This window comes from Amblyomma maculatum, chromosome 4, assembly GCF_055883805.1.
Source record: "Amblyomma maculatum isolate TAMU_Amacu chromosome 4, ASM5588380v1, whole genome shotgun sequence".
Lineage (NCBI taxonomy): Eukaryota > Metazoa > Arthropoda > Arachnida > Ixodida > Ixodidae > Amblyomma > Amblyomma maculatum.
The window spans coordinates 15,566,596-15,585,478 of record NC_139347.1 but is presented as its reverse complement, the minus strand read 5'-3'; the positions used below and the strand labels follow the sequence as shown (position 1 = coordinate 15,585,478).

The 18,883-nt window shown below is 47.0% G+C and overlaps 1 protein-coding gene across 3 annotated transcripts in view; it reads left to right on the top strand.

The window, feature by feature from the left end:
• The first annotated feature begins 7,566 nt into the window (after positions 1-7,566).
• The window catches only part of LOC146190335 (uncharacterized), a 61,558-nt gene continuing 50,241 nt past the window's right edge, over positions 7,567-18,883 (top strand). For all 3 annotated transcript variants that reach the window (XM_084600803.1, XM_084600804.1, XM_084600802.1), the window contains exons 1-7: positions 7,567-8,036; positions 8,906-8,955; positions 9,062-9,093; positions 9,877-10,013; positions 13,026-13,126; positions 15,562-15,677; positions 17,080-17,917. In XM_084600803.1, coding sequence (XP_084456929.1) covers positions 8,941-8,955; positions 9,062-9,093; positions 9,877-10,013; positions 13,026-13,126; positions 15,562-15,677; positions 17,080-17,917 — 1,239 coding nt within the window. In that variant the 5' untranslated portion in view covers positions 7,567-8,036; positions 8,906-8,940. The remainder of the gene's footprint in view (positions 8,037-8,905; positions 8,956-9,061; positions 9,094-9,876; positions 10,014-13,025; positions 13,127-15,561; positions 15,678-17,079; positions 17,918-18,883) is intronic.

Genomic DNA, 18,883 nt, shown 5'->3' with positions numbered 1-18,883 from the left:
TTGACAAGTTATTTTTATCGCCTCCTTTAAACAGCACTATTACCTTTGATGCCTGCATTTTCCGAGGAAAGGTTCCTGTTGAAAGGACCAAGTTATATATAAACGAAAGCTGCGGTAAGATCAAATCTAAAACGTATATAACCGGCTTGATTTGTATGTCATCAATATCGCAAACCGTACTATTATTCATAGAAATGAATTCTGCATGAATCTCACTCTCATCTGTCGGCCTTAAGTACAAACTATCGCTGTTTCTGTTAATTCCATTTATTGCCTCAGAATGATGTGAACTCGAAACTATGTTGACAAAATGATGATTGAAAGCTTCCGCCAACTCAACACCAGATACCAGAGAGGCATTTAATGTTAATTCGGAAACGCTGTGATCTGTAAGAGAACGGTTTAAAATCTTGTTTATATTTTTCCACAAAACATCCACAAAGTAGCCGTGCAGAATATCATAGCAGTAACTTCGAGAGGCGAGTTAACTTGTACACTCATTGTCAGGCTCTCGATTCGCAATCCCCTAACTCCAAAAACGGCTGCAGTTCATTCTGAATGTGTTCACGGAAACTCTTCCTGGCATGTGAGTAAAGCCCTGAATACGTGAAAAAAAAAAAAAAATAAAAAAAGGGCAGAGCACGCATAAGATGTACTGCTCCTCCATCCGTAACGTTTTCCTAACTGCCCTCTATTCCAAGATAAAAATAATCTCATACTTCCCGCAAACAAGCACAATACAAATATATATTGTAGGGGTGAGCTTATTCGGTAAACCCAGATAGATCCAGGCGCTCAGGAGGGACTCGCAGCGGAGCGTCAGGCGTGGCGAAAGAGCAAGGCAGCGAACAACTTCTTCGTCCTTGAGAGCGGCAGCACGCGACGCATGTCAGTGGTTATATCGATTAAGATTACCACACTACAGTTTCCCCCCGGGCAAAGAAGGAGCCATCGTGGCGACTCATGGTGCCGAAAGGACAGACGGACCGTAGTAGGGCTTGATTCGGTCCACATGAACTATTTCGCGTCCACGGCGACGCAAGTCCGCAGATGGCGTAACGGGCTCAACTACGTAGTTCACAGGAGATGTTTTTTGAAGGACTCGGTATGGACCGTGATACCGAGCAAGAAGCTTCTTTGACAGGCCGGCGGTTGTGGCAGGAACCCAGAGCCACACCAGGGAGTTGGGCGCATATGAAGGCGCCTCACCAGTGTCACGATGGTGTTTTTGTTGCCACTGATTTTCCTTTGTAAGCGAACGAGCGAGCTGACGGCATTCTTCTGCGTACTGGGCGGCGTCCGAGAGTGGCGTCGATTCAGAAACATCAGGGCGGTAGGGAAAAAGCGCGTCCATTGTGCAGGTTGGCTCGCGCCCGTAAAGAAGAAAGAAGGGAGAGAATCCAGTGGTGGTCTGTATCGCAGTGTTGTACGCGTAGGTTACGAAGGGAAGAACTTGGTCCCAGTTGGAATGAGCGTCGTTGACGTACATGGCCAGCATGTCACTCAGAGTACGGTTGAAGCGTTCTGTCAGGCCATTCGTCTGAAGGTGGTAAGAAGTAGCGGTGCGATGAATGATGCGACATTCTTTCAGTAGAGCCTCGAGAGCGTCGCACAAGAAAAGGCGTCCGCGGTCACTGAGTAGCTCCTTCGGAGTCCCGTGGCGAAGAATCAAGTTGTTGAGAATGAACAAAGCAACGTCTCTTGCAGAGGCAGAGGGTAACGGTGATGTTTCAGTGTAGCTAGTCAGATGGTCTACTGCCACAATAATCCACCGGTTTCCAGCAGCAGTAGTAGGAAGAGGGCCATAGAGATCTTTGCCAACCCGGTCAAACGGACGATCAGGGCAGGGTAACGGCTGCAACGAAACAGAGGACTTCTGAGGAGTTTTTCGGCGTTGACAAGATTCGCAAGCGCGCACGAAATGTCGTACGAAGCGGTACATTCCACGCCAGTAAAATCGCAGACGTAGGCGCGTGTAGGTTTTCAATACGCCACCGTGAGCACATTGTGGGTCACCATGGTACGCAGCACAAATGTCGGCACGGAGATGACGCGGGATGACTAGAAGCCACTTCCGTCCATCAAGCAAATAATTGCGGCGATAGAGAAGACCGTCACGAATGGAGAAGTGGTGGGCTTGGCGGACGAGCGCTTTGGATGAATGACCGGGAGTAGGACTTGAGAGAAAATCCAAAAGTGCATTGATCCAGGGGTCATTCCGCTGCTCGGTAGCCATGTCGATAGTAGTAAGAGTCGACAAATCGTAGGCACAGACGTGGTCAGACGAAGTATCTCTAGGCAATGGCGAGCGGGAAAGAGCATCCGCGTCCGTATGCTTCAGGCCTGATCGATAAATGAAATGTCAAACTAGTGGAGACGAAGAGCCCAGCGAGCAAGGCGACCGGATGGGTCTTTCAGAGAGGCAAGCCAGCACAAAGCGTGGTGATCGGTCACAACGTAAAACGGTCGACCATACACATAAGGACGAAATTTTCCGATGGCCCAAATAATGGCCAAACATTCTCTTTCTGTGACTGAATAATTAGATTCTGCCTTTGTCAATGTTCGGCTGGCGTATGCCACAACATACTCGCTGTAACCAGGCTTACGTTGGGTAAGGACGGCACCAAGCCCAATACAGCTGGCATCAGTGTGGATCTCCGTAGGCGCAGCCGGATCAAAGTGGCGTAGAATGGGCGGCGAAACCAAAAGGCGGCGTAAAGTGTCGAAGGCTTTATCGCAGGCTGGAGTCCAGGTGGAAAGGTCGGAGCTGCCGGCAAGGAGCTGGGTCAGAGGAGCGATGATAGAGGCGAAGTTCAAGATGAAACGTCGAAAGTAGGAGCAGAGACCGATAAAGCTCCGAAGCTGCTTCAGGGAGGTTGGCTTCGGGAACTCTGCAACTGCGCGAAGTTTGGTGGGGTCGGGAAGAATGCCTTCCTTAGAGACTACGTGACCTAAAATTGTGAGTTTTCGAGCGGCAAAGTGGCACTTCTTCAAATTCAACTGAAGCCCAGCGTCGGCGAGACACGTGAGGACATACTTTAGGCGGAGAAGGTGAGAAGAAAAGTCGGTAGAAAAAACTACGATGTCATCCAGGTAACAAAGACAGGTCTGCCACTTCAGTCCACGAAGAACAGTGTCCATCAGGCGCTCGAAAGTAGCTGGGGCATTGCAGAGGCCAAAGGGCATAATGTTGAACTCGTATAATCCATCCGGTGTTATAAAGGCAGTTTTCGAGCGGTCATTATCAGCCATCGGTACCTGCCAGTAGCCGGAGCGCAAATCCAAAGAGGAGAAATACTCGGCTCCCTGTAAACAGTCCAAGGCGTCGTCGATTCGCGGCAAAGGATAGACATCTTTGCGCGTGATTTTGTTAAGCCTACGGTAATCGACGCAAAACCGGATGGAACCATCTTTCTTGGTGACCAAAACAACCGGAGAAGCCCATGGACTCTTAGATGGCTGTATGACGCCCCGGCGAAGCATGTCGTCCACGTTGTCAGCAATGACTTGGCGCTCAGAGGCCGACACGCGATAAGGACGCTGTCGTAAAGGTGCGTTTGTACCAGTGTCGATTGCGTGCGCAACGACAGACGTGCGACCCAGAGCAGTGTGAGGAAGGTCGAAGGCAGAAGTGAAGTTCTGTAGAAGAGCAGCGAGTTGATCGCGTTGTGCGGGTTGAAGATCTGCGTCAATAGCTTGTTGAAGAACATCGGGTGGTGTCGAAGCGGTCGCTGTATCGCAAGAGCTGAGCACATTAACGTCTAATGAAGTAGGCGTTGCAGGAAGAGTATTTACAAGCGCGGGATCAAGTTCTTCAATACGACCGAGACACTCGCCGCGTAGCAGGACGGACGGGCACGAAAATGGATTTGAGACGTACATTGCATTAAGGCCATCTTCGAACTTGAGGACAGCAAATGGAAGCAGGAGGCAGGGATGGCGTGAAGCGGCGTCGGAAGGTGTGAAGAAGACAGTCGAACTAATAACACTTTCACAGGAGAGTGGAACGAGGGCAGCAGAAAATGGAGGAATGTCTGTGTCATTGGCGACGAGGAGTTTTGCAGGCCGGGTAGGGACGTCACACAAGACGGTATCACAAAGAGGTAAAAAGGAAACTTCCGCGCGGGCGCAGTCAATAACAGCATGATGAGTGGAAAGGAAATCGTAGCCCAGGATGATGTCGTGTGAGCAGCGAGACAGTACAATAAACTCGATGGTGTATAAGACTTCTTCGATGAGAACACGGGCCGTGCACGCCGCTGAGGGATGAATGCGCTGTGATGAGGCGGTGCGAAGCGAAAAGTCGGAAAGTGCGGTGGTCACCTTACGAAGACGACGGCAAAGAGCTTCACTGATGACGGATACGGCAGCGCCCGTGTCGACAAGAGCGAGTACTGCGACGCCGTCGACAAACACTTGAATTACGTTAGTGGGAGAACACCGAGGACTTGAAGAGTTCGAACCAAGCTCAGTTCTTGCCCCGGGAACTGCGACTGTTAGTTTCCCTCAACAGTGCCGGTAGAACGTCGGAGTGGGGACGGGGAACGGCGACGAGGGGAAGGTGATCGGCGAGTTGTGTACATTTGATTGTCACGAGATACGAAGTCGGAACTGGGCGGATTTCTCGGCGAGGGCTGGTCTGTATTGTAGGAGTAGTTCCATAGTTCAGGTCGAGAAGGTGGAAGGCGTTGGCGGCAAAGGCGTGCGACATGGCCCGGCAGCCCGCAAGAGTAGCAGATTGGCCGGTTGTCCGCGGTACGCCAAGGGTTCGTAGGGCGTTGGCGTACCCTTGGAATAGGGACATGGAATGCAGACCCAGGCAAAGGCGAATGAAGGTTGGAAGGAGCGGCCTGGTAGGAAGGAGATGCTGATGGCATGACCGGCCTGGCCGCAACTTGGGCGTAAGTCAGTGGTGCCGTTACTTGCGCCGGCACGGGGCTGGGCGGCAGCACAGGGCTGGGCGGGAGCATGGAGCTGGGCGGAAGGATATCAGCGATGTGATCTTGAACGGCACGCCGTATGGTAGGGGCCAAAGACGGAGCCATGTCAGGAGCAAGGCGGCCAGTATCCTGTAACTGAGGGACCAGCGATAGCTGGCGGGCGACCTCTTCTCGAACGAAGGCTTTGATTTGCTGAAGTAAAGGGCTGTCCTCTGATGGGGTGGAACCGCCCAGCGCTAGTGTAGAGATGGCGTCGTCTCTAACACCGGACCGCCGGGTAGAAGCGCGCTTCTTACGAAGCACGTCGTAGCTCTGGCAAAGCTTGATCACGTCACTCACCGTGGCAGGATTTTTTACCCAGAGCATTTGGCACGCGTCGTCAGAGATGCCTTTCATGATGTTTTCGATCTTATCCGCTTCGGTCATTAGCGGATCGACACGCTTGCATAGCTCCACGATGTCCTCTATATAACTAGTGAACGACTCTTCGACTTGCTGAGTGCGCTCACGCAAGCGTTGTTCTGCCCGGAGCTTGCGAACTGCAGGGCGGCCGAACACTTCCGCAAAATTCTTTTTAAATGCAAACCAAGATGGCAGGTCTGCCTCATGGTTGCGAAACCAGAGGTTCGCCACGTCAGTAAGATAATAAATTACATTGCTTAGCTTGATAGCGTCGTCCCATCTGTTGTAGCTACTGACGCGCTCATATGCCGACAACCAATCGTCGACGTCCTGGTCGGCTGTGCCACTGAAGAGGCACGGATCACGCTGCCGGAGAGCTCCAGAATACAGCACGGTGGTTGGGAGGGGCGACGATGTCGAGGCAGTGTCGTCCGGCATGCTGGAAGCGGAGGGTAATGTGCGGCTTCTTAGTTCCTGGGTGGACGGGAACGTACCCAGCAGCACCTGCACCAATTGTAGGGGTGAGCTTATTCGGTAAACCCAGATAGATCCAGGCGCTTAGGAGGGACTCGCAGCGGAGCGTCAGGCGTGGCGAAAGAGCAAGGCAGCGAACAACTTCTTCGTCCTTGAGAGCGGCAGCACGCGACGCATGTCAGTGGTTATATCGATGAAGATTACCACACTACAATATTTATATATTATGCATAGACTAACACCGTTCTGTGACGTAAGCGCGATGCGGTGGCTCTCCTGTCGCCTTTTCGCCTGGAGCAGTGGCCAACATTCATGACACGGAAGCTTGGGAATCCCTTCTCCAAAGTGAAACCCTTGAGACCCAAAAACAAGTCGTCCGCCTGGCGGCTGAGGCTGCGAAGAATCAATGTATCCTTGCCCGCTTCTAGTCGCGGAGTCCCAGCCCCCTATTCGGGTCTACGTATCTGAGTATCTGGGTGGGGAAGTAGGGGAACCTCCTGTATCGGCGGCAATGAAGTTTCAAATAATAATAGTGATAGCGCCTATAGGAATACATGAACCCGAAAAATTTCAAAGCAATTTTGTAATTTCACGGCGCACCTATGATCTCGTTATTCGGTACAGAGCAACCATGAGCATCCTAGAACAGATCACGAAGGTATGAAATCTCATTAACGAGGCGAAGTGTTTTTAAAATACCGCGAAACGTATGCGGATGCGAATTGGGAGGACGACCCATAGAAACACATGTAAACACAACTTACCGCAACATTTTATTCGGTTCCGCAGCGTTGAACCCTTCTAATTTTTTGGTGAACGTCTTGTATCACGCCCCGACATCATGTTGCCTGGCACACTACATTCTCTTGCAAGTAATGCAAGTCTGACGACTTGCGGGACCGTTCACAGCGCGATAAACTGACCGCGCACAGTTGCAGACGGCAATGCACCACCGGCGATGTCGCTAGCAGACGCTCCGGAGCTGGAGGAGGCCGCGGTGGTTATCGCCAGCTGCGCTGTCGTCTGCTGCAATGCGCGACTCTCGTTAGGTCCGTATTGTCGTACGGCGTTTGACAACTGCCTTTTAAATGTAATTCTGTCTAGTGTATCACTTGAGGGACAGTATAATCAAGCTAATTTACTCCATGTGACAGCATATCAGACTGTAAACAAATCTACGTGATTCGCTACATGAGCATTTTGGGGGCGTCTGGATTCACAACATAGATTATTCGGGGAGTTTTAAAAGTAGACCGCCTCCGCAATAACGCAGCATACTTCTTCAAGGCGCTGGCCAGTGTTTAACGGCCGGCCACCACTTCTGTGCTTTGCGAAACGAAAAAAAATGTTGCGGTAAGTTGCGTTTACTTGGGTTTTTATAGGTCGCCCTCCCAACTCGCACCCCCATACGTTTCGCGGTGTTTTAAACTTCGCCTCGGTTATGATATTTCATACTTTCACGATCTGTTCGAGGATATTCACGGTTACTCTGCACAGAATAAGGACATCATAGATGTCTCTTGAAATTAAAAAACTGCTTAGAAATATTTCGGTTCCATGTATTCCTATGGGCCCTAACCCTATTTTTCACCCCCAGTCGGCTGCGACGCCGCGAGCGCCCCCTTTGTATGTAAATACGGTGTTGGTCTATACACATGTAGCCCCCTCTCTGGCATACTCTTGGAACGAGAAAGTTTGTATAAAGCGTCCGCGAGGTGTCGCGACCTGTCTTGTGACGTAACGTAAACACAGAAATGCTGGACAGGAGAGAGCGAAGGGCGAAGGCAGCGAGCGAAGAGGGGCCCCCAGGAATTTCATAATGGCTGGCAGCAGCATCTTGTCATTGCCAGCGCATGTAAAATGAGATTTTTGCCCATATGTGTCAACAGCCCTGAGCGTAACTAGTTGGAGTCCTAGTCCTCCGGCTCAACCTTATGCGGTTCTTACATACTCAACATGGCATGTCCCGAGTCGTCGGACTGGTGCACAGTACTACTGAATTCTTGGTGAGGTCTGCGGTCTTATTTTATGTCGTTACGGTTGCGCTCGACCGTCGGCGTGATGCTTGTTCGTGACGAACCCGGCAACTGCCGGCATCGAGCCATGCGGAGTTCAGAGTCAACGTAGCGTGGCAGCGCGGGTTCAATAACACCGGTGAGCTTCCGTCCGTGCTGTGATTACGGCGGCCTCCGCCGCGGCGGCAAGATTTCTTCCAAGGTGAGGAACCGCTTCGGGGCCAATTCGCCCTTTCGCTTGCGGTTTCTTTCTTTCTTCTCGGGGCCGCTCCGGAACAGTTTCTATTTCTAATAAAGTGACAGGGCGTTCTTAGTTTTTCTCGCAAGAAAAGCTCACACTAGCGAAAGTTTAAAGCAATCACCTTCACGGTTTGGTGCGCTCAAGAGCGAGTATTCGCTCCGTCTTCTTTTGCTCGGCTTAAGTAGGGCAGCGCTGGGAGATGCTCCCAAGCGCCTGTGATCATTAGACGGTCAACGCAGTTGTACTACAATGTGGTGCGTTGTAGGAGAAGCTGGACGCATGGCTTGTTTCCGAAGCGAAAGCGGTTCACAGCTTTGGCTTCCCGTGAAAACATTCCCCTAGTAAATGCCCTTCTTTGTAGATCACTGACAGTGGTTGCGAATTGTTCGGTATTCAATACGCAAGCGTCTCGACAGCCGTATTTGCTTTCCCAGCTAACGAGTGTCCGTTTGGTGCAATTAACATGAACTTTTCAATAACCGTCCTCGAGAGGTTCAAATATGACTTTTCCGGGCGCTCTTTGACAGCTCAATGGTCCGTTTGGCGGGCATTTCAAAACGCTGTGTTCTTCCTGCAGAGGCATATCGTCGAAGTTATATCATTGCTCTTGCATTTTCAAGAGAGCATACTAAGTATTTCATTTTCTTATTTAGAACTATCGAGCTACTTTTTGTCAGGGATGAAATCAGGAAGTTATGCTTAGGTGGCACTGTTCCGTCGTATCGATCCGGAACCTAGTAGCCCTGTTTGTTTACGCTCGATATGTACCGTGTTTTAGCTTCTGCATTGATCGGAGCACATGTGGTCATTATCCCATGGTGCTTTTTCAGGGACTTGTGTGTACACACCTTGTCAACGCTTAAAGATGGAGCTTAGGAAGGTAAGCTTGTTGACATTTGCGACTGATCTTCGAAATTAAATGGCTATTAAAGCCTGTTCTTTCTGACGTTCCCCCACTGCCTCTCCCTATTCTCTTCTGTTTTCAGAGCCTAAGAAGAAAGTTCTCGGGAAACATACGGTTGGTTTTCTGCTTCCTTTGACATTTGTTGTCATAAACATGTCACATTGTAATTTATATCTAGTTTTTGTAGGTCAGTAAAGTAATTGCTTCCTTCGGGAAAAATAAGTCGTAGTTTAGCATTCGCCAAAATAGTCTTTTATGTTTATCATTTTTCAATTAATTCACTAGTTCTCCAGCAGATTCAATAATCTTGAGAGTTTTTGTGCAAGTGCAAGGAATTGTTAAACAGAGAATGCATTTCTCTAACTCTCATTTTGCTAGCATGCCACTTCGAAGTCCTCAAAATTGAAAGTTTTTCTGGAAAAAGCTGGCATTCTTGTCTTCACAGTGTCATTCTGCGTTTGTTCGTGATACAAAATTTTAGATATCGGGCCCCATACGCAAGTGTTTTAGTGCATTATCTGTGCCCATCAGTCCATAATGCTCTTAGTCTTATCGGACTGCACCTACCATCAAAGAATAGCTACCAATGCATTGAACCACTCTGGTACAAACTTGTGCCTTCAGTTACTTTGCAGTGGCCAGCTAAACTGCCAGTGTGGCAATAGTTTTAAAAAACTTAGTTCAGTACTAGATCTTTTATTGTGACTCATAATTTTGGACATGACTGATAATTGTAGAGCATGGTTCTGAGTGCTGTCAGGTAGTCCATCAAACCACGGTCTAGTTTCATGGACTAATGTGCGGTTGCGCTGTCAGCATGCAGTGGTTGTGTGAGACTCTGTGGGTTGGGTGAAAGGTGGCTGTTACTTAGCACAACATATTTTTGCACTTTTCCAGGTCTCCAGTTGTCAGGAGAGACAACCAAGCAGAAGTAGTAATCAAGGGCTGGCTCTACAAACTTGAGGGAGCAACGATAAAGCAATGGAAAAAGCGCTGGTGCATTCTTTCAGACTACTGCCTTTTCTATTACAAAGGTTTGTAAGCAAACTGTCTTCCTTTTAACCCTGCAATTCTGCACACGTCACGTGCAATGCTGTGCACACATATGTCAATAGTACTTACTCTCATTCATGAACAGCAGTGTTAGGGGAACAGCATTTCTCAAAAGTAGTTTTCAAAGCTAAGGCCAACTGTGAGCTGCCAGGACTGCACAAGACATACTGTACGATTGCTCGCTGTGAATGGAAACCGTTCCTACAAAACAGCATAAAATTTCTTCACGTGCACTTCTACTCAAGAAGGCGATAGAACAACATTGAATTTTGTTAGTGATTTCAATATACAGTCATGTCTCGTTAATATGGACACTTTGGTTTCTGACCAAAACTGTCCATAAAGCGAGTCATCCATAATAACGAGTCATGAATAAAAACAAAAGGATTTTATTGAGAAAAAAAAGGTGTAATTAATGACTGCTTTTGTACATAATGGTATGCACTGGACTAAAAATTTGGCAGAACACCGGCAATTTTGAGTGCATTATCCTTGTCATTGTTGTCTTCGAAAAATTTTAGTGCTGTCTGAAGGATTCGCGTACCATGACACGCGTGATGGTGGGCTTTGTGTTGGTCGAACTTTCAAACACGAACTCCTCACTGGCCGATGAATCAGCGTCCGATTTTCTACTCACAGCCACTTCCAAAATGGCCGCGTCACTGACCAAAGTAGCCGCTAAGTAGCTGCTTGAGATTCTCCTGAGGCGTGGAAACAGCCGAGCTGTAGATACTAGTCCGTGACGGCTTGGACTGACTGAGATGACTTTTGCAGCTTGTATTCAGAGATTTTTTACTTCGCGCCTACGTTCAGCTCTGTTTTTGTTTTGTTTTTTGTTTTTTTTTTACGTTTAGCTCCCACCATGCGAAAAGCCAGAGTCAAGTTGAGGGTGACAGGCTCCTGATGCTTTGCACTTCTTTGCCTAGTTAACACTTCTGCATTTCCGTTCTTCTGATTCTCTCTTTTTTGACTTGTACTGTTTCCGTAAGTAAGCGAGGGAGTCAAGTTGGCAAGCTGCTATGCAGAGGGCTCTCGAACATCCCATCTTCTTGGCGCCGCTGAAGTAAAGTTTAGAACGATAGCTAGCCGACTACGAAGGGCTGAGACCTTGTCAAGGCCACATCGTTCACTCAAAGCGAAGCCGACATGCGGACCCAGGGGCGCAAAATGTGGCAGTTCGGCAACGCAACAGAGATGAAAACCAGGAACATGATAGGGAAGCGCGTCCAGGACGGGACGCCCAGTGTAGGTTGTGTGCTCGTACGTCGCCTTTCTTTTGTAGCTCTACTTTGCGAGTGCGTCTCAACTCTCACCGAACAGCGTTAACGGCTTCATGGAACACACATTGTGCTTTGGGAAAGAAAACTTCAGTTCCCACCGCCACTGTAGGCACTTGTTTTTCTTCCTGTCATTTCTTTCTTACGTTTTTACCGGCTTTGTGTTCACTTTCAGCAGAATTTATTGCAACCACATGTTGCATGCTTTCCCAACTGCAGCGGCACTTCTGCTGCACCCAGAAATCTCCTGGTTCCCCCTTTTCGAGGTCTTTCTTACACTGACCCTCGGTTTGCTGAGTACGTTGCTCTACGCTCTTGTGCTCCCCCCTCCCCCCCCCCCCCTAAAAATGGCGACACGCCCGCTTTGGTTCTTTCCAACCCCACAGGACTCGTTCAGGCATCCGGCCGTATCGGCTGTCGCATAGGTCCGCGGGCAGCTCGCCCTTCTTTAACTTGCTTTCGGACTCTTCTGCTTTTTTTCAAGCACTGTTCATATAAACGAGACCAGAATACATGCGCCCAAATGGGCCGTTTGCATTCTTCCCCTGTCCATTGTCCAGACAGCGAGTTTCCATATTAACGAGGCATAAATACATTGAAAAGGTTTCGTCCCCAGGAAAACTGTCCATAATTCGGGTCGTCCGTATTAACGGGGGTCATATTAACGGGGCACGACTGTATATGGTTGAGCATGTGTGCATCGGTCTACTGTTATGAGATATTCAGAAATTATTCAAAATTGCTTTTTAGTTTTAGTTGCTCTGTTTTACGCAGTAACATATACAGTCGTTTAACCGAAAAACAACCGATGCCGTAGATGGCAGTCGGGAAAAATACTGATTCATCAACAGTGTCATGACATCACAACCACATGGCCTTGCATGGGAATTTTTTTTAAAACAGTGCACATTCAAGTTAAGGAAAAGAGTTGAAGCTGGGTCAAAATGAAGCCAAAACTGGCAAAGAGGTTCCGCTAGAGGGGGTATTTCAGAAAAAAGTGATTCAATAAAATTAATTTGCCACCAATGCTGTCTGAACCCAAAGTCCTTTGTGGGCTATGATGGCACACAATGCATAAACCATTAAGGAGTGTGCTAGAGGGGCACCTAGTGGACGAGTAGTGGTGCATATGGCCTGTTCGCGTGCATTTGTGATGTGCACTGATATTACAGTAATAATATTAATAACTTAAATGTTTTTTGTTTTGTTTTTTTGTGGATTGAAGAGGTGACGTTAAAGGCACTTTGCATCTGCTCAAGGCAAAGCTTAGGCATTCTCCTAATTTTTTCAGTAAACCTCTCTTTTCTTTTATATATCTCCAAAGTAATGTTCACATCTTCTCTGCCATGTTTTCATTGTGTTTAGTTAACACTGTTAAACTGCATTTAGTTGCACATAGAAGGACAAATTTGTGTTGGCCTATAGTAACAATATATTACCACATTATAACAACCAAATTTCTATTTCACTGAAAACAGATCTTTTGGGAGTTAGATAAGGTCAAGAAATGCAGTAGAGGTGTTGTTATTGTCACCCATTGTTTTGCTTGTAATAGCTGTAGTAGTACAGTACTTGATGACAGTATAAATTGTTTTAATGCTCTATGTCATGTGCGGGTTGGTATTCGCTTTTCTGGGAGGATTGAATTTTCTAATCTCCCTTATTTTTCTTTCATTGTGGATATTAAGAAACAGTGTACAAATTTTGTCCTTTTAGGTTCTGAAGAAGAAAAGTGCTTGGGATCAATTCTGCTGCCGAGCTACAAAATCAGGCCATGCACAGCTGATGATAAGGTTTCGCTGAAGCATTCATTTGTGGTACGTCTGAGGAGAAGCTTGTTGAAGCTTGTTTTCTTTGTTCTCATTTTTTAATCTTAGGCTTTGGATTTGAAATTTTATATCTGATGATGTCAGTTCGAGTCTGTGCCATTGCAGAATGGGTTTAGCACATCTTAATTTAACCTTAGTTATTACCTCAGTTCTTTTTTGTATTTGAAGTATATGCCAGCCCTAAGAAGCTCCAACTTGTGAATCAGTTGTGGTCTGTTGATGTGCATCTGTCTTATACTAAAAGTGACGTGATAGTAATGCTGATAAATATTTATCAATGCCAAACATGGTGAAACACGCAGCTGGATAGACGACAATGCACAGAAGAGGTGTGCACACACACGTAGACGAGGACGATGCTGCACTGACAACTAATGATTTATGCCCGCACACTTCTTTCCAAATTTTCATGTACACCTCACTTCGTCCTTCACTATCCTCCCAGTGATCTAACAATTCTTTCTTTTTCTTCTCATCTCTCTCTCTTCTGTGCATTGTCATCTGTTAAGCTGCATGTTTCATTATGCCTAAAGACCAACTAGCTCAACATTCTACTGTATCAATGCCCACCATTTTGGTACCTACCCAGTCCCTTCTTCAGGAGCAACTGAGAGACGAATGAACAGCAACAGGCAGCAGCCTTAGTTTTGCCTTTGTTGCCACATAACAAAGGACATTCACTTGTGCGGAGGACAGTTCCCGGGATCCTCTTTACTTTCTCCTTTGTGATCTGTATGCATCATGACTCAATGGGATGTCATTTGCAATTATATTCCTTTACCAACGTGCTTGCTTCTTGAAAGTAATCTTGTGGTCAGTGCGTTTGCAGTGCTCGGCAAGGAGGCTTATTTGGTAGTCATGGACTGGAAGCCATTTCTATTTTGCCAAGTTTACTGGTTGTGGTTCATTGTCTCACCGATAATATGGTAGTATTACGCCACCTCAGCGACGTAACGTATGAAGTTGTACCAGCCTCATCAGCTTGTTCATTGCACAACAGCAAGCGCAGCGATGTTGTGCATGTAGTGTGAATGAAGCCGTACTACGAGCGACCCCCCGACTGACTTTCAGGCTACATGCAGTCTATTCTGTGATGTTAGACTCGTGGTGTAACTCGTGAACGCTTCTTCTCTCCTCTCCTCTGTCTGACGGTAACATCGAATCGAGGTGATGCTCCAGAAGAGGCAGCAGTGACACGTGTATTAGAGAAGCACGCAATCGGTAGAGGTATAGGATGCTGAAGTGTAGGCCCGTTGCTGGTGCCCTCGTTTCCTTGTTCAGCTCTCTCGGTGCCCTCGTTCAGCTGCTGCAGTACTTCTTCAGTCTAACTGTTCACATGACCAAGTCTTCAGATCACAAGTTGCGTGTGGTATTTATTTACTGCTGAGGGCAAATGCATTCATGAGGGCTGTCTAAAGTTGGCTCTATCTCTTTCAGTATTTTTCGTAGGGAGTAGATAATTGCAAAACTAGTTGTACCTGAACAGGTTGGTACATAGCTAGAGTGGCGTGAGCACAAGAATAGAGACAAATACAAAATGCATAGTGCCATGCACTATGTAGTGCTTCACATTTAATATGTTTGTCTCTATTCTTGTGTTGATGCCACTCTAGCAGTGAGTAGATCATTCTATCAAGGTTGGGATTCCTTGTGTAGAACAGATGGTTTTTTTAATCTGGTTTACCTGGAACCTCTGAAGAATGGAATCAGCCTCGCACCAGCATTGCAATAATTGATGCTCGCAATCATTTATTAAACATGTAGCCATAATTGTTTCAGTCACTATAATATAGTAAATGCATCACATGAGAGTGAAAATATCACTCAACGTGGTGTTTGCATCCCCTAGAGTGCTTATAAGTTCTAGCATTGTTCCATGCTGCCGTTTTATTAATGTGATAGCATTGTAGATCCTATTCTCCGGAAAATCTGGCTTGGTGTTGTCAGCGGAATGGTGAGCGAAAAATCGTGAGCAAGCCTTTGGCAGGCAATAGTTGGCCAGTGACGTGGCCAGACACTGATTGGTTGGTGGGCTGTGGGAGGTACGAGAACACATGAGATGGCAGGAGCTGCCAACTCAGACCAATCCTTTGATATGATAGGGTGAGACGAGAGTCGAACCTTCTGGACCTCTTGGATCCCATGCCCTCTGCTCATAGGCACATTCAAACAGCTTGGTTAAGGCAGCTCTTTATATCGGGGCTCTCTTTCACATAATATGGCAGCTTGTATATGTGTACTAATAAGCATGTGTGAGACAAAAGAGGGGCAAATTGAGGAATTACTGGTTATGTAATCGAGTAGCAATGTGCATGTATATGAACGAGGATTAACAAGGGGAACCCCAGACACGAGCCATTAATGTTGTCATGGCATACCTTTGAAGATGGAACTTAAGCGGCCCCCAAATTTTTCGTTTGCAGGCTGAGCATCAAAACACCAAAACCTACTATTTTGCTGCTGATAACAATGCCAGTATGTGCCAATGGATGAATGCCATGTCCCTTGCTGCTCTGATGCAAAAGGATGCCGACCGAAGGTAAGACTTATTCATATGTCTAGAGTGTTCAGTTACAAGTAGGCGGTGGTTATGCTCTTTTACAGGGTTCATTTCTGATATTCTTGCAATACAAAATGATAATACTGCAGAAAGTATATGGCAGGCAGGCTTATCACTTGAAGTTAGGTGCTGTCAATGTCCATGATTTAATTTTAATTGCTAAAGGTGGCTTGGCTATAGAGCCGCATAACTTATGGTGCGAGATGTAAGGAGTACACCTATGTAGAAGCCTACAAGTGACTTCATGAACCACAAATGTAACTGTTTGTACTTGCATATAGGCTGAGCTTGGAAAAAAAAACAAGAACATTGGTGTGATTGACACTGCAAGGAAAGGAGAAGAAATAAAGCAATGGGGACTGGTAGTCAAATGCAAGCTCATGATTAGGAAAATAAATTGTGTTTAGCAGTGCAGGCGATACACAGAAGAGTCAACCACTGATAGTTTATTAGTCCTGAGGTTTTAAAACTTGGTTCCTTTTTCTTGTTGGTGCTTTTTGAATATCTCAAGCACCTAATGTCATTTATGCCTCAACCCTTATCCTTCTATTACTCGCATTATTTTTGAACTGCTTATAGCTGACTGTTTTATTCTAAAGACAGGGATTATAATTGAACTTAAGAAATTTGTTTTCTGTCGCTGTGCATCTTCATCAGTTTTGCATGCATGTTAAGCAGCAAGGGATGGAAACCATGGGGGTTTCCTTGGCATCTTTTGAAAGCTATTGGAGTTCACTGACAAAAAAAAAAAGTCATTGAGAACTCCCATATTAGAATGTGAGGAGGAGAATTGCTACCAGGGCAGAGGAAATTGAGTGGAGTGATAATGGGAAGAAATTTGTGGCACTGGGATTAGGTTGAGTAGGAATCATTGGCAGATACCTTTGCCTTGCAGTGGGCTTCATCTGTCTAATGGTGAGCGCTATGATCTATGCACTTTTGTTTGCCACAGATTGTAAATGGCATTACCCATCACAACGTCTACTTTAAACAGATATCATAGTATTTGAGAGTAGACATAATGATTCGGGTCGTTACAGTGGATATCAATCTCTGATGGCTGAGTGATTAGCGTGCTCGGCTACTGAACTGAAGAGCAGAGCTCAGTCCCGGCTGCCGCGGTCATGTTTCGACAGAGGTAAAACAGGGAAGGTGCTCATGTGCTGTACAGTGACAGGGCACTGTAAAGATCCTTAGGTGGTTTAAATTAATCTGGAGCACCTCGTTATGACGTCCCTCATAGCCTGTATTTCTTCAACACATCAAACTACACCTACTATACCATTTTGAGTTTGGCTCGTGGATTGCATCTGCAAGGAGTTGATTAGGAATTGAGATTGTTATAAAGTGTATGTTAAAGTTGTCATTTATCTTTTCACAGCCGCCAAGCATTGCCGCCACCACATGGGCCACCAGCTGCAGCTGGCGGTGCCCAGGGCTTCCTGCCTCCTGACTACCAGTTCTCACCACACGCGGGGCCACAGAGGCACGGTCTTCAGCCACATGCCCAGCGACCCTCTGATGAGTCCTTTGAGGTTGAGGCATACTCTGCTGGTGCAGTGGGCGACGGCCACTACCTGGGCAGTGGAGATCAGTATCCATGCTCCTACACCCGCAGCCCCATCTATGACCAGCGCCCTCCTCCTCCTGCCGCTCCGCGACAGCGGCCATGCCATCCCGTGTATGCCAACGCACCCCCCAAGCCCCTGCGACATGGCGCGATATCACCAAATGCCGGCGACATTTGCAGTGGTGCCTATGATGGCTACAACAGCTACGAGGGTTACGATTTCTACGGGGCTCAGGAGCCTTTGCCAGCCTACGCAGGCCGGCCTGTTTCGGCACACTACGGAGACAGCCTATCGAACTCAATGGCTACTAATCAGCTGATGAGACCACGTTCAGCTGACTTCCTGGAGCGGGACGATGACGGTGGTGTAGATGGGGAGCTTTATTTTCGCAAGAGGAGCACTCCTGCTGTTGCCACAAAGCCTCGCCCCAAGTCTAGTATGGCGCATTACGATTGGGAAGATGAGGATGAGGCAAGGGAATGGCATCAGCAACAGCAGCAGCAGTGGAGGTCCCGCACCATGGAGTCTGTGTCACAGTCGAGTACATTTCATGACCAGCCACGGTTTGGTGCAACGCCATCACCAGCCAAGATGGCAGGTGCAAGCGGAAGCCCAGGGAGTGCAGTGCAGAGCAAGAAGGCAGCTCACGTGAGTTTTATTTTGCAGCTAGTCTTTGACCCTTGGTGTAAAGCGACTCCATTCGTGTGTAGTAGAGTGGGTACTCCAATTGGTTCTTTTTCTGATGATCCCATTCGATTGAAACATGGGGGACTTTTTTTTTCACATTTGTTTCATAAAGAAAGGTTGCCAACAGTGAATGAATGAAAGGAATGGTTGGTTCCAGAGCAATGTAGCATGTTCCTGTATAAACTGGACAGGTGCTGACATGTGAGGGAATAGGCATTCAAGGGTAGTGGTTGGGTACTATATTTTGCACACATCATTGAGCTATCCAATAGTTTGATCCCACTCATGTTTTAAGGATGTGTTTATAAATCTGTCTTTATCTACCCCCCCCCCCACACACACACACACACCTTTTTTTTTTTTTCATTACTCATACGCTACGAAGCCCTTAGACATTGAGCATTTTTTTATGTAAATGTGGCTTCAAGAAAGAAAAAACATCCACTTGCATGTTTCACTTGGGGGTACAGGTCTTTTAAATGTGCAAGCATGGACTAAAAAGAAAATGCACCTCTCTGTTTTCTTGTATGTCCAGGTGTATGTAATTGTGGCCTTAGAAAAAAAGGTCACCTTCTGGTTTTGAGTGACTCAGTGAGGTAGCTGAGAATCTCGTTTAAATATTTGTTAATCAGCTCTGTGAAGGATTGTGCTTGTTGATATAAATCCATAAGGTATCTTTTAAGCAATCATCTTTATGGATTTAACCATATACTAAATAGTAGCACATGTGCCAGCAAACAGCTCTTCGTAGTTGGCAGGTGTGCTGAGGTGTTGGAAGGAAGGCTTTGTGTTTGGCAGAGTGAAAATATGAGGAGATCAGCTGCAGGAAAGACAAGAATATGGGATAGAGCATTTCATTTCTGCAGCACAGTGATGAAAGCATTTGCACTTTTAGGCTTCTTGTATTGTCGCGTCTCTCATAGCCTG